Source organism: Mixophyes fleayi, chromosome 2 (assembly GCF_038048845.1).
Source record: "Mixophyes fleayi isolate aMixFle1 chromosome 2, aMixFle1.hap1, whole genome shotgun sequence".
In the NCBI taxonomy this organism is placed as follows: Eukaryota; Metazoa; Chordata; class Amphibia; order Anura; family Limnodynastidae; genus Mixophyes; species Mixophyes fleayi.
This window is the reverse complement of record NC_134403.1, coordinates 273,170,178-273,194,096: the sequence shown is the minus strand read 5'-3', so window position 1 is coordinate 273,194,096 and position 23,919 is coordinate 273,170,178. Positions and strand designations below refer to the sequence as shown.

Genomic DNA, 23,919 nt, shown 5'->3' with positions numbered 1-23,919 from the left:
CACAGTTTTAGCCCTTTTTGACTGTGTTGCGTCTGCGCCTCACTGCGTCTAGGATTTACTTATGGGTCACATCTTCACAATTCCGAGTTCTTTGTTAATGAGGCCCATGGCACATTAGCATAAATAAAAAATATATTGCAGTCATACTATTTTTACACATTTATAATTCACCTTTTAATGTCACTTTTACACAGTGTCAAATTAAGATAGGGACAATTGATGCTGTTGCCCTGTGCCACATCAAGTGTCCATATCATGCCCTTGGCGAGCTATAAAGCTAACTTAGGTTGAGGTGCTTGCTCTATATTATATTGAATATTCAAACTCAGAAATAGCCTTATATTAGATGTCTATGAGTATTTGGGAAATGAGAACATAGGGCCTGATTCATTAAGGATCTTAACTTAAGAAACTTCTAATTTCAGTTGTCCTGGACAAAACCATGTTACAATGCAAGGGGTGCAAATTAGTATTCTGTTTTGCACATAAGTTAAATACTGATTGTTTTTTCATGTAGCACACAAATATCAACTTTAAATTTCAGTGTACAAATAAGCTATCAAGTATTTGTGTGTTACATGAAAAAACAGTCAGTGTTTAACTTGTGTGCAAAATAGAATGCTAATTTGCACCCCTTGCATTGTAACATGGTTTTGTCCAGGAGACTTAAATAAGAAGTTTCTTAAGTTAAGATCCTTAATGAATCAGGCCCATAAACATTCTCTTTTAGAACAACTCTATGTCTATGTAAGGACTTGAAATCTTGAACATAGTTTCGCAAGGTAGCAAACATGGTAAGAAGTGATCAGTATTCCAGTTTCCCCCCCAGACTCCAAAGACATTCTGGTAGGTTAATTTGCTTCTGACAAAATGAATCCTAGTGTATGTCTGTGTGGTAGGGAATATAGATTATAAAGACCTCTGGGACAGGGACTGATATGAATTATTAAATATTCCCTGTAAAGTGTGTAGTATGTAGGTGTTATATAAATAACTGTTAAATTAAATAATTCTTTAGACTGGCTAAGGATTGTCTGTCTGTCTTATCATAATGACTACATTTGAACTCAGTCTTGCTCCTCACCCTCTTTCTTCAATAGGTAAAGTGTGAAAACTAATGGGTCATTTTCAATGTTTCTGTCCTCAGAGCCGTCAACTGATCCTGCCACCATCCAAGAGGTCAGCGAGTATGTTCTGTCTCTCAAACTACCAGTTGATGCATCCTCTCTCCAGAGAAAGTTGAATGAAATCCGCAGCATAGCAGGAAAGTTACCGAATATAGATGCGGTGTTGTCAAAGACAAAGGAGGATATTGCCAGAGCTAAGAAATTGCAGAGTGAGGCTGAGGAAGCAAGGTACATACATCGTTGTGAGAGGAAATATAATGGAAACATGAGCCATGCTAATATTATCATCATCATCATCATCATCATCACCATTTATTTATATAGCACCACTGATTCCGCAGCGCTGTACAGAGAACTCATTCACATCAGTCCCTGCCCCATTGGAGCTTACAGTCTAATTTCCCAAACATACACACAGACAGACCGAGAGAGAGAGACAGAATAGGGTCAATTTTGATAGCAGCCAATGAACCTACTAGTATGTTTTTAGAGTGTGGGAGGAAACCGGATCACCCGGAGGAAACCCATGCAAACACAGGGAGAACATACAAACTCCACACAGATAAGGCCATGGTCAGGAATTGAACTCAAGACTCCAGCGCTGTGAGGCAGAACTGCTAACCAGTTAGCCATGTGCTGCCCCATATTATTTATTGCTTATTTGTAAAGCCCCAGCGTAATTTGCAGTGCTTTCTAGAGAATATTGAATAGTTTATACCATTCCCTGCCCCATTGGTGCTTACAGACTAAATTCCCTAACTCAGAGACACACACATTAGGGTCCATTTTGTCAGAAGCAATTTGACTTATTAGTATGTTTTTGGACTGTGGGATGGAAACCAGAGGACCCAAAAAAAGACTGCAAATACAACACACTGAGTTTTATACAGCAATTCAAGTGAACTATTGGACATAAATCTATATAAAAACATGTGCATTTCTTGTCACACATCTGACAGGAATAAAGTCATCTCCAGCCTGCTATCTGTGGTATTACTTAGACCAGAGATAGCAATTCTAAATTTAATGAAAAGCGAAAATATCTTTATATTCACCCTAAATAGGAATGATAGTGTGCCTTCGGAATCTAAGCCACCGTCGTCTTGACAACTGTAGCTTACTGCACGTGACACTGCGTAAACAAATGCAGATTTTTATTGATTTCCCTATACATTGTATGTATGTCTTATTTTATGGCTGCGCTCACTGAATATTTCTTTTTCACTGCTTAATATGATGGTGCTGGCTTGCTGTATATCACATATCAACCAGGTATATGCAAACCTGATTAATATAAGTGCAACGTGAATCAATACTTTTTTCTCTATTCTTTCCTAACCCTTAGTAAGAAAGCAAAAGATGTTGAAGATAATGTGGATGGTGTGGTAGAGAATATAAAACAATCAAAGAAAGCCCTCCAGGAGGCTGAGGACAAAATCCGCGGGTCAAGCTCCTCTTTGCAGCAAATCCAGGATCGTATGCAGGAGGTGAGACAGTACAAGGCAGATGTAAACCATAATTAAGATAATTGTAGGCCTTGAGCATTACTCTAGTAATGGTAACCTTTAATCTTTTACTTTAGAACTGTACTATTACACAAGTCATTATTTGCTTGGGTGACGTAAATGCTGACAATAGCTAGTCTGTCAGGTTACTCTGTTAGACCACAAGCAGATGAAACAACTATTTTCTATAAAACATGTTGAGGGTCATTTACAAACCACAAAAGTGCTCATTTTATGGGGAGTGTGAGTCATTTGTGAGCCAAGATGGCGGTGTCTGTCGGGTGCAAACATTTGCATCATCTGAGGAGTTGGACAGATCACAGACATTCCTTGATGAGTATGAAATAGGTGCATGAGTGTGTCTACTTTTTGCACCAATGTACAAGAGTGCTCAAATGAGACAAAGGGATGGATAGGGTGCATATACAGAAGCATTTGCTCCTTTGTGAGAGGACACACAGCCTTTTTCTTCCACAAAAGCACTTTACTATTCTCTCACCTCAGAAGCAGCAGACTTCAGGGGCTAGATTTACTAAGCTGCAGGTTTGAAAAAGTGGGGATGTTGCCTACAGCAACCAATCAGATTCTAGCTATCATTTTGTAGAAAGTAGTAAATAAATGAAAGCTAGAATCTGATTGGTTGCTATAGACAACATCCCCACTTTTTCAAACCTGCAGCTTAGTAAATCTAGCCCCAGGTCTTCTTGTCCTATACTTTTAATGGGATGCACTTTTTCACTTTGCAGTTACACTTGTGTGGAATTGTGCATTTCCAGGTGCACTGTGGTACATAGAAGATAGTTTCGATATCCCTTTTAGAGAAAAAAGTAAATGTTTAAATAAATAAAGTTGTGGTCAAAAAGTAGGTTGTGTACTGAAGTGACGTTTCAGTCATTACTCCAAGAACAATAAAGTTTCGATCTACAAATCAACAAAGCTATCCTAAGCTGGCATTGCCTGGGGATAGATTTGTGGGATTGTGTAAATAAAATAAAAACATGGGATTTTTTTCCTTTACTAGTATAGTCCTGTTATGTCAATAGCTAAATTGGTAAAATTAGGTTTTGCTGTAGACACTTAAAATACAATATCTTTACCATTTTAAATAATATGTGTGGCAGCTTTATGTGGGGACCAGTGTTTCAAATCATCCTTGGCCACTTGCTCTGAGGAGGAAATGCTTTTGTAGTTCTGTGGATGCATAAACGCAATTAAACCATTTAGAGCTAGTATATCTGGGGTACAAAGAGAAATGTTCATAAATTGTAAGCGATTATGAGAAGAGTCAGATGAAGCGAACTTGTACCTGTATGTGACCTAGGGTTACTATATCTTAAAGGTGTAAATCTGCAATGAAACTATAGTAACCAATCATATATTTGCTTTCATTGTCTAACTTGCTGTAGAAAGTCAAACAAATTGCTGATTGACTGCCGCATTTTTAGTTCAGACTTGCACTTTTGAGCAGTGTTTTTAAATAATTCCTATCTGTAATTATGTAACTTTCCACCAATTGTGCACATAACAGAACAATGGGCCTGATTCATTAAGGATCTTAACTTGAGAAACTTCTTATTTCAGTATCCTGGACAAAACCATGTTACAATGCAAGGGGTGCAAATAAGCATGCTGGTTTGCACATAAGTTAAATACTGACTGTTTTTTCACGTAGCACCCAAATACTTGATAGCTTATTTGTACACTGAAATTTAAAGTTGATATTTGTGTGCTACATGAAAAAACAGTCAGTATTTAACTTATGTGCAAAACAGAATGCTAATTTGCACCCCTTGCATTGTAACATGGTTTTGTCCAGGACACTAAAATAAGAAGTTTCTCAAGTTAAGATCCTTAATGAATCAGGCCCTATGTTGTTATATATTTTAGTGTATGAAAGCTGAGAATAGTAAATGTATTTTAAGACATGTTTTATTATTTACTCTAACAACACAAAATAACTAAAAAGCATACATTTACAGCCACTGAAGAGTGAAAGTGTGTCATATATTTTTAAATGTTCTGTGGAACAGTTTATTTTCTCTAGTACTGCACCAAACTGACCAGAATGAATTATCTTTACAGATTGAGCAAGTTCTTGGCCCTGCAGAGAGTGGGCTGACAGACGTGCATGCTCAGCTTCAGGTCTTCACACAGCGAGTAGAGAAACTGCGTGAGAGAACTGCAGAAAGTCTACGGCAGGCTGGTCAGGCCAAGCAGGCAGCGGAGGGAGCCCACGGAAAGGCTATGGATGCGCAAAAGGTACTGGCACCATTCCTTGCATGAATTGCCTTGTACGAGTCAGTTAATTGCACTGAATGACATCAGAAACAATACTCTGTTTTACTGTATATACGAAAACTTACACAGAGAATTGAAAACATGAATCAACACATCCCTCTGGGCCAACACAGTTGGATCTTCATGTAGAACCACAAAACACTGGCAGAAAGAGCAGCATGAAAGGCTGGTGGATGACAGCTGTTAAACACTAGAAAAGTAAAACCTTCGATTTTCCATGTTGCACCTGGTGTAGCATCAGACAATAATCCAGCCTGCAAATTTCTACACATTGTTTGTTGTATATACAGATATGCAGTGCTAAGGATAAGCGCTGATAGCAACTATCTTTTTGTTTTATGTATATATATATATATATATATATATATATATGTATATATTAATATATTTATGTGTGTGTATGTATGTGTATGTATGTGTATATATATATATATATATATATATATATATATGTATATGTGGGTATATAAATAAATATATATATATATATATATATATATATATATACATATATATATATATATAGTATTAAGTAGAATGGGCAGTGATTACTGTAAAGTAAGTGGATTAAATAAACACTGAGTAAACACTGTGGTGATTTAACTTCTAGTTATCGCCTGGAAACCACGCAACCATTATTGTCAATAAACAATTACAAAAAACACTTCAGGTCGCAGTTTTCATCTATTTACACAGCTTTTTTCATTCTTATAATTGAATAAAGTCCTGCAGGATGCATGGAAAACATGTGGTTAAAAAAATAATGTTTTTTCTTTAAACATGTGTTTTTGATGCATTTTTCTTTGAAACATAAACCTCATTGGTGTGAAGGACTCAACGTGAAAACTGTTGCATAGAAAATCTTTTGTTTTTTTCCCATAGCAACCAATTCTAAACGTCCTTTCTCTAGTGCAGTTTAGAAGAAGTGAATTATATATAATGTGGGTGTTAAACACTAGTTTTGATTATGTGAAACTGTTATATGATAATTACATTTAATATCTGTCACACAGGGTCTAGAAGCTGTGAAGGAGAAATATGCCCTGTTTAAAAGCCGCTTAGGTCAAACGTCCAACCTCGGAGCTCAGGGTGAGAAGGTTGCAAACATCAAGATTGAGGCAGACCGTCTTTTCCAAGAGTCAGAGGGAATGATCAGGAGGATGAAAGGTATTACAACTCTATCTGTATTAATGTCTGCTGGACCCATAGAGCAACATTCTTCCTAAACTGTGACAAACACTAACTGGTTTTATTATTGTTAATATGATACTTTCCTCTGTGAAAAGCAAAATGGTTAATATTTTAGGTCAATTTATGAATAGCAGCTTATTATGAGAGCAACATATTGAATGACAGTGTCTGACGTCTTCCTGTTTTCACTCTCAGCAGCCAGCTTCCCACACATTTTGTGTAAGAATCTGAGACAGTGAGCAATTTGCTCCTTCTAAGATAGTCATAGGCTCCTTCTGTTTACTCTGAAGCTGCCCAGTCTGTGATGAAAAGGCCTTTGAATTTTGTTAACCTTCTTCTGCTAAGTAAACAGACCACCAAGAATTGAGGGATGTATACAGCTCCCAAATGTATTAATTAAAGCACACCAGCTATATATATATTTTTAATGCAAAAATAGAAAAAAGAGATGTGCTCTTCTTCATGGACAGAATGAGCCTACAGAGGGCAATCCCCACCAGAATGAGCAATATGGTTGCTCTCCTACATTAAGATCGAATACTCAGATGGAAGATAATGTTCTCCGACCATCATAGAATTCTGTGTTATTTTCTCATTAAAAGGAAAGTAAATATTTTTATGCATGGTAAAATAGGAAAGTAAATTGACAAATGACTCATTGGTGTCCAAGCACCTGCAATGCTACATTCACAATGGTGTAACTACCTACAGCCATAACAGCCCATTCTCTACTGGAAGCACCCACGGCACATCCTGTTCACTAATATTATCTATTAAAGGTGGCTTGGGTTTGGTGATTCCAGGAGACATATTCCCAAGTAAAGCATGCTAAGAACACAGACTGATTATCTTGAGTTTAAAACATATGAAGTATGTGGTGTGTGCTACACTGGATAAGGGTCATTCTGAATCATGACTCAGCACAGGTGTTTGTAACCTTAGCATTACACATTACACTTATGTGGAAGGGTGGCAGCTAAGTAGATGGTCATCACTATCAAATTGTAACTTACATCAGCGATCGAGCACCTGCAAGTTTGTCCTTCACCTGACAGGCATCTGAGTCTCAGTCTACATAAGTCACATTTGCTCCAACACACCCTTACATTCATCCTCCTTCCCCCACCCTGCCTTTATAATCGTAAGGGAGGGCAAGCAGGCGTGAGCTCAGTCGACATATGGTCGTAAACGTAACTAGTGCTTTGTGGTTATGCGCAGAAGTAAAAAAGCTAATTATATTATTGAGTCCATAGAGAGATAAACAATTACTGGCAACATTTTGTCTCTATATAGCGACACATATTAAAAAAAAAGGAATATAATTTTTTGACTGATGGCTGCATTTTGTATACTATTATTTAATTATATTTGCTTTCCCAAATTTTGAATAAGTCCTTTTATTATGCGAGGAATTCTGGTTATTGTAATTAGTGACAAAGCAATTTGATTCTCAGACTTATGTGCGTTTAATTACATTTAAGCAGATGATCCCTGATGCTGTTGGTTAACCTCCAAAATCATAGCGATGCCTCTTTCTAAGGCTATTTTTTTCTTCCTTTCAGAAATTGAAAGCGAACTGCTAGAGGGGCGGCAATCTGTGATGGACAAATTTTCAGAGCTTGAGGGCTTGGAAGATGAGGTCAGGGACATCCGTGATTACATCAGTACCAGAGCTGTCTTCTATGCAACCTGCAGGGATTAAAAATAATGTTACATTTCCAATGTCCTGTGTCTGCTCTGATAAATCTTTAGGTCTAGTTTTCTTCATGTCACTGCTGGTATGGAAGGCCCAAACAATTCATATTTCTAGCTTTCATGCCCATATGCAAATGTGCAGTCAACCCAGCAACCAATCGGCAATTAGCAAAAGCACTAAGTTAGACAATAATAGCACATGACTGATTGCTTACTATAGGTGACTGTCTATTTGTACCTTTTGCACCATGTTAGTACATAACAGGCAACATAAAGATATAAAGATATTTATTGGTGTAGGGGTTGCATCAATTGAGCAAATTGTTTACCAAACTTCTGAAGTAATAAACACCTAGGGCTAGATTTACTAAGGTTTGAAAAAGTGGGGATGTTGCCTATAGCAACCAATCAGATTCTAGCTCTCATTTATTTAGTACTTTCTACAAAATGACAGGTAGAATCTGATTGGTTGCTATAGGCAACATCCCCACTTTTCAAAGCCGCAGCTTAGTAAATCTAGCCACACGTATCATCCCTATGTTCCCTCAAAGGATATGTGGAGAAATTCTAGTAACACAAATTCTACAGAAACACTCTTGTTGTGTGGCCAATATCCAATAAAAGAAGATATGATGAGGTTACTTTAATGACTTTTGTGAGTCAGACGTGAAGGCTGAAACATGCTCAATGTTTGGAGGTGGACAATATAAGAGATGGGAATACCAAGTCCAAATAGATAGTTCCCGTGGGCTAGTGTTAGCTGGGATTGAATATAGTGGTCATGTTTACACCGTATATTGCTTGTGTAATATATAAAATATTATATATTATACATATATAATATATTACATGTATAATATATCCATAATATTACATTACATTGTTAGCATAAAAACACAAAGTGTTTAGTAAATAGCAGACAACTGTGACAACATCACTTCAGTATTCAAAGGTTACAATGTTACAACTCTCGTGTTATAAGGTATAGCATACTTCCTAATGCACATCAGAATATCACATGTTCCCTTTAAGTTGTGTGTCCTGTATAAATGCACTCCACCTTGTTTCAGTTTGTATTTGGATGAACTCCTAAGTGGCTTTTAATGTTCTCATATTTTATTTGTACTATAAATTGTAAACCATCCCATATATTTGCCATATGAAATCTACTACTACTACTACTACTACTACTACTACTACTACTACAACTACTGCTACTACTACTACTACTACTACTACAACTACTACTACTACTACTACTACTACTACTACTACTACAACTACTACTACTACTACTACTACTACTACTACTACTACTACTACTTTGGTTTCCAATCTAAGCTAACGTGGTTTTTATGATAGTGTAAGTATATTGAATTGCATACAAAGACTTTCTAAAATATGGTGCTACTTTTAGTGAAAAAGCTTATTTGATATTTATAAAAAGTCATGCAAAATAACAAAAGACAGAATAAAGAACACTAAAAAAAACATTTAAAACATGTAAATATTTATTTATAAAAAGAACTCTGCAAATATATTATACTTTTGTTGCAAATAGCAAAAAGTCTGATTTCTTTTATGTTTCAACTGTGCTTCCATTGTAGCTTGCACAGTTTATATGTGATACAATTAGAGCAATACTTGTAATAAAACCACATTTTACATCACCAACTTTTTGTTTCCAATTTGCCTTGGTCGCAACTTTCCATGTTGATTTAACCAGTAAAGTACTAGTTTGAGGTCTTAATAGTTTTGATCAGTTCAGTAAAAACAAGTGGGGAAAATAAGAAAAGAACATGTTTATGTCCTCTTAATTTGTATATCTGACATTGTATCCAACAACGTTAAGCAATGTTACTACTGTTACAGGATGTCACCTATATATATGTATTAGAAGTCACTTTTTTATGTTATTTTCCATACAACGTGTACTGTTTTGAAAGATTGTTTAAAACTGTATGGTCAATGTTTTAAATATTTTATATATTTATTTATATCACAAGGTGTATGTATTTCATAAAAAATAAAGTGATCATTCATCATTTGGGGTCTTTTCTAATATATTGCAATTATTAAAATATATATGTTTGTTACACAATTACCAAAAAATGTGAAAACCTTGTTCCTTATTCATAACATAAAATATAACCTTTATTGTAAAATAAAGTGAAAACAAAGACATTGAAAACAGTTACATCTAAACTGTAACATCCTGTGATACATAAGTGTTAAAGTGTTACTAGCCACAAGGGAATTATACAGCCTTGGCTTTTACTGTGAAGCAGATATGTTTATTTAATAGTTTACTACCTTTGTATCACAGTTCATTAGGTTTTAGTTTGTTTTTAACTAAATATATCCTCTATGATATTTTTCATTCCATTGCAGTAGGTTACCATGGTAGAAGGGAGGCTCTTCTCTAATTAAGCAAACAAAGATTTAGTGACAGCTTTGTGGAGTTGCTGTGCAGAAATGCACTGTATTGATTGGTTAAAACACAGGTGCAAGGTCAGTGATGTCACAGTAACTCAGATGACTGCATTCTCCATATTTTGATCTGTACCAGATCCCATCAAACAATGTCCTAAAGGAGCTTCAATTAAATAAAGTGGAGTGGAATGTCAGGTTAACACTAAACAATGTAAATTACCTTCATGGCTGATATGAAGGAAAAAAAATCATGTTGAGTGGTCCTTTAATTTTCCTTTAAGTCTATATGCAGTGTCATTGTTATCTAAGTGGATGGGACCTTTATATGTTACACACCCTCTGTGGTTATTCACATCTCCTGGTAACATGTGGACCTGACATTAGGACACTAGGGGTGGTGGTGACAGGAGCTTCCTTTCACTTTGGAGACTTCGTAGTTGCTTTGTAGTACTTAGGGCTTCTGTGGCTCAATGTTTGTGTGTTGGTGGATCTGAGAAAAGACTAAAAGGGGTACGGATGGGAGTGACTTACCCATATGGTGCAAAACCTGGGTTTGTTTCGCCTGTTTTGTTAGGTGCGATCAGTTTTTTGTGATTTCTGTGGTGAGTTGGTGTTGTTGGAGAGAGTCAGGATGGGAAGGAAGAGTGTAGCAGTTTTCCTTATAGCGATATCAATTATTCTTGTACTTGTTGTCCTTGTAGACCTCTCTGTCTCTGTCTCTGAGTCTGACCTCTCTGTCTCTGAGTCTGACCTCTCTGTCTCTGAGTCTGACCTCTCTGTCTCTGAGTCTGACCTCTCTGTCTCTGAGTCTGACCTCTCTGTCTCTGAGTCTGACCGCTCTGTCTCTGAGTCTGACCGCTCTGTCTCTGAGTCTGACCGCTCTGTCTCTGAGTCTGCCCTCTCTGTCACTGAGTGTTTCCTTGTTTTCCTGTGGAGAGAGAGTTGGGACAGGTCAAGGGGGTCAGTGTAGGAGGTGGTAAAAGCAGGGGGGTAGAGAGTGTGTATGAGGGGAATAGAAATGTTGGTGTGTGGAGGGGAAGGGGGGTGGTAAGGAGTGGATGACTAATCCCTGAAGAAGTCCATGCATTGACAGATGAAATATGTTATATATAGCATCCCCACAACCCTGTCCCATTTCACAAACAAGAGAAATGGGATAGAATGTAGCAGTGTGACAGAGGGGAGAGCATTAATACAGGATACAACAGTATGACTGAGAGACACAACATCTGAGTGAGTAACCCAGAGACATCTTGCTGGAAGCAGAGATGCTGTACAGTGTTCATTGAAGGGGCTGCGAGTACACTATCAAGTGAGTGTCAGAGCCCAAACATGTGAAGTTTCACCCCTGCAGAAGAGGGGTGAGCAGGGCTGAGAGGGCATCATAGACAGTGCCAGAATCGAGTGACAACCCACACAGAGATGGGGTGAGTGAAACACTGCTGAGAGAGAATAGATCCGGCTAAGCACCACTGTACATGTGACTTTCTAATATTAAAACCATGTCACCCCTTAGGTACTGTGGCAGGAATAAGTAGAAGTATATTTTCTAAATAAAAGCTGTCAACCACCTAAAAAATGTGCAGGAGGACGAAAATGTGCAGGAGGACGCATTAGCTGTATAGTTACTTTATTATCTGCAATCCAAATATTGTGCTGGAGGCAAAGAGTTCAGTTTTGCAATATAGAGATGGTCTGGCACCAAGCTTACTGTGAAATCTGTTACCTGGCACCACCACACAACAATATCTGTGTCCACACTTAACAGACATTTCTGTGAAGCCTAGATATGCGAGACCTCTGGTCACTTATGCCCACACCTAAAATCTAGATAGGGTAGAGAAGATAGTAAAGGTGAGCAGATGTATTACCCACACATGCATCCCAGGGCCACATACACAATAACAGTGTGTTACGGGTATATTCATCAACATAAAATTATATAGCACCAGGGTATTTCGTAGCACTTTAAAATTTTAACAACTATATTGTGTAAACACTTTTTACAGTCATGCCGGCACTATTATTGTAGTGCGTCTGACCTTGTTTTTTTATATTGAAGTCATCTTTGTTACATAACTATGAATTAGAAAAGCTATATGCAGTATTTCAGAGACTTCTACGGCTTTGTCTCCACTAATTATGCATATATGTGAGATGCTTCCGAGAAGACCTTGAACGTTCTGACGGCAACAAGTGTGGCAACTGGAGCACATCCTACAGTAATATACTCTTGTTATACTCTGTGCCAAACATAAATGCAGAGCATGTACATGTCATATGTGATGCATATTTAGCTAGTTACAATGGGTTACATCTTCGTTAGCTTTAATGAAACCTGAAAATTACAGGATAGTGGTCTGACTCATGAAAATGTGGCACCACCTTGTCTTTTAAATTGTAATTACCGTTTAGTGAGGTATTGAAAATTTTGTGTAATGAATCCTACTAAGTAATTACGTGAGATCTTGCCTTATCTTGCAACAACCTTTTTGTAAATAGTCATTAAGGTACGTTGTAGATAAATGATTTGCTACTGCAATACATACCAACATTTTTACAAAAAGATCAAAATATAAGTGCAGTTAAAATTAAATGCAATGTTTAAACTCCCCTATTTTCCAGCAATTGAAAACAATTTTCAATAACACTCTGCAGTTGGACAGCTAAATTGTGTAGGCTTCAGTTCTCAAGTGTGGTCACCAGAATCACAATCAGGACATATGTACGCCCACAAAAAAATGTGGTTGCCATACCCGGTGGTCAAAGTGGAAATTTAGAAATGCTGGTATGGAACTCTCACTTTGAAATAATTGGCCGGGATATTGGAATTTTGACAGAGTGAAATTAACTTTAGATGCATTTTAACACTATATAGCATAATATAAAACATATTAAATGATGCAAGGTTATCGCCCTGTGTCCCCCACCTCTCCTGTGTCAAATTACCTTTCATCTGTGTCCCTCATGTCTCCTTTGTGTACTTTTCCCTCATATGTCCATATTATATTAAAACTATCCAAAATATCTCCATTATATCTTCCATGTTATCCATTATCTTTCCTTCATATATTTCCTTTCTCTGTTCCTATATGTCCCTATCTTCATTCCAGGTATCAGCCTCTCTCCCTCCCTACCTGCTCTTTTCTGTGCCTCACATATTGCTTTTCTCGCTAATATTTGGCATTTGATTAACACAGCTGGAGATCATGAACCAGTGTCCTTTATTGAAACCATTTATTGTACTGGTTGCTCAAGATTAATAAAAATACTGGACACTTCCAGGTCCATTACAATTAATGAAATATGTGCTGTCTACTGGTCAAAGTGATGCTGCATTATGGTGGGTGCTGTGAATAGGAGAATGTGGCATAATAAAAAAATTCAGTCATGAAATTTGTGCTGATTACAGATGAAATGTTTGCTACTAGTTACTAGTTCTGATTATTGCCGATTGGTCCCAATTATTGCTTAAAAAGCAAATATTAATGGTCAAAAATGTTTCATTACATTCTAACAACCATTTGTTGTGTGCTGGTCAAATGAGTGCTGAATTGCTTAGTGTTTAAATGGTGTGTGTTAGTACAGTTCTCACTGTATATGGTTGTAATGTAATACAATTGTACATAAACAAATCCCTCTTTTTACCTTACAAAGCCTAAAGAATAAGAAAAGGTAAGGAGAAGTAGATAATCTTTTTTAGAAAGCAGGGACTGTCACTGGACATTAAAGGCTTCTATATAATCTTTGGTAAGTTGACATGCCTTACGTTATTTGCACACTGGTATTGCATTAAATGCCAGTGACACCACATGTCAAACATACCTTTGACATGTGGTCATGGGGAATTAATGGAGGATACACATTGACCCCCATGTGTTTATTTGCAATGAATGCAAGTCAATTTAGTATGCAGTGTACAAAAATCAGGGCTGCTATGTAAATGCTCCTTACACAAAGTGCCAATACTAGTGGTTATGTGGTCATAGGAACCAGTGGGTTCCATTCCCATATTCGCAGGGACTCAGCACTGCATTGTGGTCCCTTGGGCTTCACTGCGCATGCTCTGAATTAATAGTGAGTGCAAGTGAAGGCAGAACTACAGTTGTTGTGGGGAGTGCAGTGGTTACTGGCCCCCCCATTACCTCCGGGCTCTGTAGCCACTTCTTAACCTGCATACTCAGCTATTTGGACACTGCATACTAGCACATGTAAACACTAGTAAAAGCATGTATTTTTGCGCATGTATTATTATAGTCAGTGTTTTAATGCATGCAGGGCATTAAAGCAAAGCTTAGTTTAATAGCTTCACACAACCATAATACCCCTGTTTAAGTTATTTTGGATTGAAATTCCCCCTTAAATTGCATAATTTTGTACATTACATTCCCCAAGCGTGTCTCGCTAATCGTAGCATTATTCAGTTAACTTTAGCATTATTCTATACAAATACAGGGAAAAAGTATTTATGCTTCTGACTTTGCGTCAGTATAGCTATTTTTTTTCCTATTTCTACACTGCTCGTTACACTTATGTATCAGAAGCATTCTTGTGTAAGGAAATAGTTTGTAGCAAATTGGTGTGTAAGGAATGTAATATAATATTCATTGAGAGCTCAAACATAATATTTTTCCACTTCAACACCCCTTTAAAGATGATGTAAACCACAACATCACAATATTCATTGTGATTTGGCTGGTGGATTTGGAAGAAACAGGACATACCTGGTGTGCTAGGTTTGGATGCAAGATGATCATGTGATCAGTCAGCCAGCTAATGGGGACAAACAGTAATAAACAATACTGGGTAAAACAGAAAAAGAGGTAAGGGGGCCCTGCTCGTAAGCTTACAATCGATAGACACATAGGAAGGACAATCCACCCTCTTAAAATCAGAATATATGAACTTATGAGAAACATCAAAAGAGGTTTTGAGAAGCACGGGAGAGACCAAATGGATATATCATCTTAAGACCCCCAACCTGATGGCTTAAATGTAGATTTAAAATTACAGTCATAAGTAAAATAACACTCCCTCCCAATTCACCTTTTTCATTCCTTTGTCCATCTACTTTCATCACTTCCAGGACTCCTAGTTGTTCTTTACGATGAAGATAGTTCTTAATGACATTGGCTGTATGTTTGGGGTCATTGTCCTGCTGCAGAATGAAGTTGGAGCCAATCAGTCGCCTCCCTGATGGTATTGCATGATGGATAAGTACCTGCCTGTATTTCTCAGCATTGAGGACACCCTTAATCCTGACCAAATCCCCAAGTACATTTGCTGAAATGCAGCCCCTCAACCATGCTTCACTGTTGACTGCAGACACTCATTATTGTACCGCTCTCCAGCCCTTCGGCGAACAAACTGCCTTCTGTTACAGCCAAATATTTCAAATTTTGCCTTATCAGTGAAGAGCACCTGCTGCCATTTTTCTGCACCCAGTTGCTATGCTTTTGTGCATATTTGAGTCACTTGGCCTTGTTTCCACGTCGAAGGTTGGCATTTGGCCGCAAATCTTCCATGAAGACCACTTCTGGCCAGACTTCTCCGAACAGTAGATAGGTGTACCTGGGTCGCACTATTTTTTTCCAGTTCTGAGTCAAAGGGCATAAACTGCTTATGCACAATTTGTGCGAATAAACTTGTGAGAACCAATATTGCTTTTATCAGTGCACTGATGATTTTTTTCACTGTAATTTCATATGTATGATTTTAATACACTGCTATTTCAAATACCTAATTATAGTCATATACTATTATTTTGCTACATTATCCTTGTGGATAGCATAGTCTTGTACAATTGATATATATGCTGAATTGATTTAGGAATATAATTCACAGCTATTGTATTTGTCTGCTCAGTCCAGAAGTTATTTGTACACATCTCACATGGTATGAGAATTTCATTGTGCCTGGGATCCTGTGTTTAATTGACCTCTCAAAGCCAAACAAGAAACCCCAAAAAATTGCTCAACGGAATAAGCCAGACATCCTCAGGCAAATGAACCCCATCTGCCATATAGAATTGCGTAAATTTAGCTCTAATGGCCGGATAACCACTGAACCCCTTAAACCTATAAAAAAAATTCCCAATGACTCTATTAAATTTAGACCCAGTCTTGTTGAGACCAGATTATCAGCACCTCTTCACTGTAACATGGGGATAATATATGACCATACTAAATGAGCTAAGGGCCATCAGGATCTAATCACCTCAACATCCAACTTAACGTGCTTAATGAGGTCTCTTCATTTATCCAGGTCATTACCCCCCAAGTGAATTACAAACATATCAGGAGACTCGAATTTGGCCTCATTAGCAAAGAGAATATCTAAAAGGACAGCCCAGCGAAGCCCCCTAAAACCCAACCACCTGATTAAACTAACCACAGGGAAAAGGCTCGAGCTGCAAGCAGGAACACTCTTACTGGCCCAAAATATAAAGAAATGGCCCACTAGCCACACTGTTCTTAGGGGAAAAAGTAGACAAATCTTTACATGCCTCCTTTGAACTAGACAAGGGATGCGTGCCATGGGTCAGCCTCTCTCAGCGCAAAAACTATCCCTAAGGCACTAATATATCTCTTAAAACAAGCTGATTTCCACCTTTTTTGTTGTGCCCCAACATACGCCAAAGCCATAATAGTCTGAACCGAACAACCTTCGGAAGCTGCAACTGTAGCGGCACCTATCCTAAAAGAGTGAGTAGTGAAATCAGCATCCTTCAAACCAAGTTTAATTACACATTTCTTAAAAAACCACCTTAAATTGGAATTTAGGGGAGATACATCATGATGCTGCAGTTAATTACTGCCGTGGAGGGATCCATACCTAGATAAACCGAAGTTAACAGCACCGATCAAACTGAGACATTGTCCCTGCATTGCCAAGTGATCCAACACCCTTTGCTGAGCGGGTCCGTTTTAGACCTGTGCAATTTTCAAACTAAACAATCACCACCGGCAACCACATACTTGAGAAGTAAACTGGATGCGGACTTTGAAGAGGCAACAAATTCCTCAATTCTAAAAGCTCCTAATAAAACAAAGAAGTCTCAAAGAAGTCTCAAATAAGTATCAAATAAGTATCAATAGGTATACCTGAAACAATCCCCAAGAAGTGAACCAAAAGCCCCCATCAATGGGCCTCCTCATATCCTTCCCAGCTGGGGAGAGAGCCTGGTCCAACCTTTTAAGGCTTTGCAAACCAGAAAAGATTTGAAAACATCCCGGTACCCCTTCATATGTAAAAATAAATAAATGCCCGCCAGGGCCGACACCATGAAGGCCTTAGATCTACCAGAAGCAAAACCATTCCAAACAAAATCCAAAACACGGTGCTCTTTTGTCTTACCTCTGAAATCACTTGAGGAATTGAAACTCTTCCAACATGACCAGACTTCCCTATACTTCCTCAAAGTAGACGGGCCACTGCATGCCCAACAAGATCTTCTATTCGGGCCTGGAAATTTGCCAAAAAGAATTGGGGCATGGGACTCCCAAAGCATTAGTTGCTGGTGCTAAAGAATGGAACTTCGCCACTGCAACATTATATGAACCCGCCACGTGCCTCACTGTAAAAACAAAACAATATTGAAGCACAAACATTTATATATCAGATGCCTTAGCAGCCTTAGCACGGGAAGAGAAGTGGCCTTTTGATTATTAATGGCTTGAACCGCCCCTAAATTATCACACTAAAACAATAATGCTCTTGTCCCGCAAGCAATCACCCCACAATTCGACCACTATAACAATCGGAAACAATTCCAACAAAAGAAGATTCCTTGTGAGTCCCTCCTGATGCCACGAAAGTTGCCAAGGAGCGGCGCACCACTCACTATTCAGATTAGCCCCCAGCATCAGTAAACAACTGAATATTCTCTTCAGAGGCAGGAGGAGCCCACAAGCGAATCCCATTGAATTGCTGTAAGAAAAGATGCAACATAGCCGAATCCTCCCTTATCTTCCCAGAAAGCCTAACGAAATGGTGACTTCTAACAACACCAGCAGTAGCTCTTTAAGTTTATGGCAAAAAACCCTGTCCATTGGATTAACCCAACATGCAAAATTTAAATGGTTGAGAAGGGATTGAACCGGCTTCAACTTAACCAATATAGCCCTTTTTTTTTTTTTTGTTAGGCGCCACAAGGTTTCCGCGGTGCCGTACACCATACAAACAGTACACTATACAGGGTGAAACAGCACAAAACAATAAACAAAAATACCAGTACTTCAGAAACTCCAGGCAAGTTCAGCAATAAACATGGAGCAGAAGAACAGGTGAGGAGACAGGAGGGAAGACGGCCCTGCTCATTTGAGCTTACATCCTAAGGGAGAGAAAACAGAAAGACACAAGGGGAGCCAGAAGAGGCAGAGGGGAGAGCGAGTGGAGGTGAAGGGGTTAAGTGGATGGTTGGTAGGCTTTAAGGAAGAGGTGGGTTTTCAGTGCAAGTTTGAAGGAGCACAGAGTAGGAGAGAGGCGGATGAAACGAGGGAGGTCATTCCAGTGAAGGGGGGCAGCACGGGAAAAGTCTTGGATTCTGGAGTGGGAAGAGGTGATAAGAGTGGAGGAGAGTCGGCGAACATTGGCTGAGCGCAGGGAGCGAGCAGGAGTGTGAATGGAGAGGAAGTTAGAGATATAGGGGACAGTAGAGTGGGAGAGAGCCTTGTAAGTGGTGGTGAGGAGTTTGAAAAGGATTCTGTAGGGGAAGGGGAGCCAGTGTAAGGCAAGGCAGAGAGGGGAGGCAGATGAGGAGCGGCGTGAGAGAAAGATGAGTCTAGCGGCCTCGTTGAGTACAAAGCGGAGGGGGGAGAGATGGGAGTAGGGGAGGCCGGTGAGGAGGAGGTTGCAGTAATCCAGGCGGGAGATGATGAGTGCGTGTATGATGGTCTTGGTGGCATCCTGAGAGAGAAAGGGACGGATGCGGGCAATGTTGCGTAGTTGGAAGCGACAGGCTTGGGCAAGTGAGTGAATGTGGGGGGCGAAAGAGAGAGAGGAGTCAAGGGTGACCCCCAGGCAGCGGAGTTGGGTGACAGAGGAGACGGTGGTGTTGTTGATGACAATAGAGAGGTCATGGTGGGAAGGGAGTCTGGACGGAGGAAAGATAATGAGTTCCGTTTTCGAGATATTGATTTTGAGAAAGCGTGCGGACATCCAGGAGGAGATGGCGGTGAGACAGTCAGACACGCGAGAGAGGACAGCGGAAGAAAGGTCAGGAGAAGAGATGTAGAGTTGAATGTCGTCAGCATACAGGTGATACTGAAGACCGAAGGAGGAGATGAGAGCACCAAGGGAGGAAGTGTAGAGCGAAAAAAGTAGAGGGTCAAGAACACAGCCCTGCGGGACACCAACAGGGAGAGGGTAGGGGGGGAGGAAGAGCCGGAAGTGGATACAGAGAAGGAGCGGTTAGCGATGTAAGAGGTGGACCAGGTATGGACAGATCCGGAGAGGCCAAGAGAGAGAAGAGTTTGCAGCAGGAGGGGGTGGTCCACAGTGTCAAAGGCTGCAGAGAGGTCGAGGAGGATAAGAAGGGAGAAGTGACCCTTGGATTTGGCCGATAGGAGGTCGTTAATAACCTTGGCCAGGGCAGTTTCGGTGGAGTGGAGAGGACGGTAGGCGGATTGGAGGGGGTCAAGGAGGGAAAAGTCGGAGAGGTGACTGGCGAGGCGGCTGCAGACAATCCGCTCAAGTAGTTTGGAGGCAAAGGGGAGGAGTGAGATAGGGCGATAATTGGCGAGAGAGGTGGGGTCAAGATTAGGTTTTTTAAGGATGGGAGAGATAAGGGCGTGTTTAAAGGAGGAGGGGACTACACACCAGAGGAGAGAGATAAGTAGAAGAGGTGAGCGAGGTAGGAGCAGACAGTGGGAGAAAGAAAGCGAAGGAGGTGGGAGGGGATGGAATCAAGAGGACAGGTAGAGGGAGGAGAGGAGAGGATGAGGGAGCGAACTTCTTCCCCAGTTGTGGGACGAAAGTAGCTCCAGAGTTGGTTGTTGGAGGGAGGAGAGGCAGTGTGGGTGGCGGGAGAGGGGGAGGAGGAGGTCCTAAGTCGGATGGCCTCAATTTTGGAAGAGAAAAAGGTGGCAAAGTCAGTAGCAGAGAGGGAGAGCGGGACAGAAGGGGGGGGAGAGAGGAGGGAGTTGAAAGTGGCGAAGAGGCGGCGGGGGTTGGAGGACTGGGAAGAAATGAGGTACTTGAAAAAGAATTGTTTAGCGAGGGAGAGGGCGGAGCAGAAAGAGGAGAGGATGAATTTATAGGGAAGGAAGTAGGCCAGGGAACGAGATTTCCTCCAGAGGCGTTCAGCAGTGCGAGAGCCCTTATAAGCCTTCCCTAGCATAGCCCCTCCCTTAACCCATTGGCTAATAATTCATAACCCATAATGCTAAGTTAACTCTTTCTGAATTATTTTTCTTCAATATTTAACAACCTAGGTATTTATGTTACTTCTGACCAATTACTGCCTACTGTTATCCTTCTTGATTTCCAGTTGTATCAATTTTTGTTACAATTATCTACCAAGAACCCTGTTTTTCCAAAAGTTCATTGCAAAGATACTGCATGGTTATACTTTCTGAAGCTTAAGTGCTTTTCGTCCCTACCATATCAAATTTACAGGGCTACTACCACCAATCACAAGACTGCTGACACAGGTGTCTTTAATTACAAGCCACAATTTCTGAGACTCTCTCAATGAAACCCATGTGCAATCAATTATCTGACAGCACCGATATCCTATTTAAGGAGACTGTGATCTGCTACACTACATACTCTCTAAGGATGTCACATGATCGGAACTAAATGCGTTGGATAACATACAATTTCACACTCTTTTTGCCTACATGAAGAACGGCCCAATCTGCAACACCGCTTACTGTTGTACAGAGTATTCTGTCATGTGCGCATGCATGGTATTCGTCCGTGGTCATGGTTCACTGGAAATTCTGGCATCCTTTCCGGAATCCATTACTTTATAGCGCTTGGATATCTTTATACTCAAGCAGCTCCCACTGAGAGTTACCCATGAGAGTAAAATCATCTTTGAGCACAGATCATTGGAACTTCTCTATTAAATATTGTTAAACAATTGAGTTCAGTCATTTTAATATGTCTTTGGCTAGGGATAGACCACCTTTTTATTATCATTCTTAATTTCCTGCATATCCATATGTTCCCAGTTTTGAATTGGGCAAGGATAGAACAAACCGTTACCAATCAGATCATCAGAATGTTCACAGCAACATTTCTGGAGATGAGTGTTGGAAGCAATGACTTTTCCATTAATGTGATTGTGAAGTTGTCTGCAATGGACAGGGGCAGCGTCATGATGCTAGAAGCAGAATAGAGGCAAGCAGGGTGCACAGACTGAGAGATAGTGGAAAGAGGAGGGCATACCATCAACACAGTAGTGATGTGAACACTCTGTTAAACAGAATTGCAGATTGTGATGTGAAATGCACCTTTATATGAAAATCAGTTCATGCATACAACTTATTCTGTCCCGGTTGTGGTATAAATTGCCTACATGTGTGCATCTGTGCCAAGAGTTGGAACTAGCGAGCTATGGGCCCCGATGCAGGGAAATGGAGAGGAGGGAACCGGAGCCCACAGCTAGCCAGTTCCCCATGCAGCAGGCCCAATGATCTTCATGGGATCCAGGCACCACACCTGCTGCACCAATGGTAGTTTCACCACTGTCGTGCCCATGTGCACCTACCTGGCATACTAGGCATGGCTTTGTCAGGAAGGATGGGGAAAGGTGGTCACTCTTGTGTAATTTTTGTTGATGATGGGAGAAAAATATATCAATAGAAATCATAGTCTTTCAGGAATATTTTAAGAATAAATCAAGAACAGTTCCATTTAATGAATTGGCTGGGGGAGGGATTACAAAAAATAAAGTTGACAGTGCTTTGTATTCCTTATATAGTGGTAGTAACATCTATAAATAGATACTGAATGAAACAGCAAATTTTCACATAAAAAAAGTCATATTTATTCATTAATACATATTACAGAAGCAGAACCATTGCATTTATATTTACAAAGGCATACATAGCAATGTTTAATAAAATTGTTTGATAGCTATAAAGAAAACAGGCATAAAAGCAGCTAGTTAGTCTTTTTGCTGATGAGTTACCCAACTCAATTTTGTACTGTGTTTTTCATTATTTGCTTCCAAGCCTGAGCTATAATACTACAGAAGAGCAATGCTTAGTTCTTGGCACAAGTTGGAGCTAAGCTGCCATTACTATTGATAACACAACTATGTTGCCTGTTACAGAGAGATATGTTTTGTGTTAGTATTAGTACCAAAATATTTGCTGGTACAGTCTTACACGTACAGTACAATTTCAAAAGTACTACAGAAATTAAAATATTATATTTTGATTTTTTTTTTTTAATATTACAGACTTTCTTTCATTCATATGCTTTGAACACATATATTAATATGTATTTCTCCTTGTCTATTGATAAATATTGCTTGTTCAAGCAAAAGCGTTAAAATTATCCTCATTAGGCAGGGACGACACATAGCAAAATTTTTGGGCTGAGGACAGAGGCTGAGCATGTGCAGTTAAGCCATGTTTGGGCTTTCTGCTCTGGAGCGGATGAACCTCCTTGCCCAATCACTATGCCTATAGCAGCCGGATGGGCTACTCCGTGGTAGTTTCATCACTGTCTCTAGGTAAGTTTTACTGACTGCCACTGAATTAAAAAAATTATTGATAAGTTCTGTGACACAAGTGGGTGTTACCATATAAGCACAAATATATAGAAATGAGCATGTACAATAGATGCTTTTTGTCATTTGCAAAATATACTCTAAAATGGAAATTACAGTTTAATGTTCAAAACAGAACTTTTTGAACTCCAAATTCTCAATTTTAGGTGTCAAATTACATTGCAATGTGAAGCTGTTAATAACTCATGATTGTCACTGTAACTCAATAAACTCAAAGCACAAAAATAATAAAATGCCACACCTTCAAACACATAATATACAAGGCAATGTTGCCAGTAAGATTTACAGTTGTAAATATGTTTTACAAGGAAGTGTCTTGATCAAACACATAGGTTTCTTCTCCCTGTGGTTTCCATGATTGCTTGTAGATGGTTATCAAGCCTAGCCACGGAGATATTGCAGAGGTAATGATATCTCCTTGATGAGTGATCAGCCCCTGCTTGACAAAAACCACTGCTTTGTCTCTCAGAAAACGCCCTCGTTATCCAGATGATGTTCCCAAAGAGGAAACGAAAGAAGCTTCCTGCTTCCCTTAGAAGCGTGATCAATGTTTGGCTTTAATACACCAGTAACTGTGTAGCCCTTCTGTGGATAAGAAACAGATTCCTTTGTTAAAGTTAAGAATGATTATGATAATTACTTGAAATCTTGAAATAATTCATTAACTTTAAATCTTTAAAGAATTCAGACAAAATACCAGGATTTAAGATTACTGCACAAAGTAAGACTGTGCAGATCCAATTGCTTCCTTTGATTACAAATAAAATGGTCTAATAAATATTATGACATGTATGCAAACCATTCCACCATTAAGCTGGCCACACAAGAACCAATCCTGTGACTTGATCCGGGCAACTAGCAATAGGCACAAGTCAGCAGGGTAGCTAATTTAGACAGAATTTACCTCTTCAGCAAATGACTATGC

The 23,919-nt window shown here is 39.3% G+C and overlaps 2 protein-coding genes across 4 annotated transcripts in view; one reads left to right on the top strand and one right to left on the bottom strand.

The window, feature by feature from the left end:
* The window catches only part of LAMB3 (laminin subunit beta 3), a 76,078-nt gene extending 66,217 nt beyond the window's left edge, over positions 1–9,861 (top strand). For both annotated transcript variants that reach the window (XM_075196220.1, XM_075196221.1), the window contains 5 exons: positions 1,148–1,355; positions 2,473–2,614; positions 4,715–4,891; positions 5,944–6,097; positions 7,684–9,861. In XM_075196220.1, coding sequence (XP_075052321.1) covers positions 1,148–1,355; positions 2,473–2,614; positions 4,715–4,891; positions 5,944–6,097; positions 7,684–7,823 — 821 coding nt within the window. In that variant the 3' untranslated portion in view covers positions 7,824–9,861. The remainder of the gene's footprint in view (positions 1–1,147; positions 1,356–2,472; positions 2,615–4,714; positions 4,892–5,943; positions 6,098–7,683) is intronic.
* Positions 9,862–22,241: 12,380 nt separating this feature from the next.
* The window catches only part of CAMK1G (calcium/calmodulin dependent protein kinase IG), an 88,493-nt gene continuing 86,815 nt past the window's right edge, over positions 22,242–23,919 (bottom strand). For both annotated transcript variants that reach the window (XM_075196219.1, XM_075196218.1), the window contains exon 14: positions 22,242–23,579. The gene's annotated coding sequence lies outside the window, so the exon portion shown is untranslated. The remainder of the gene's footprint in view (positions 23,580–23,919) is intronic.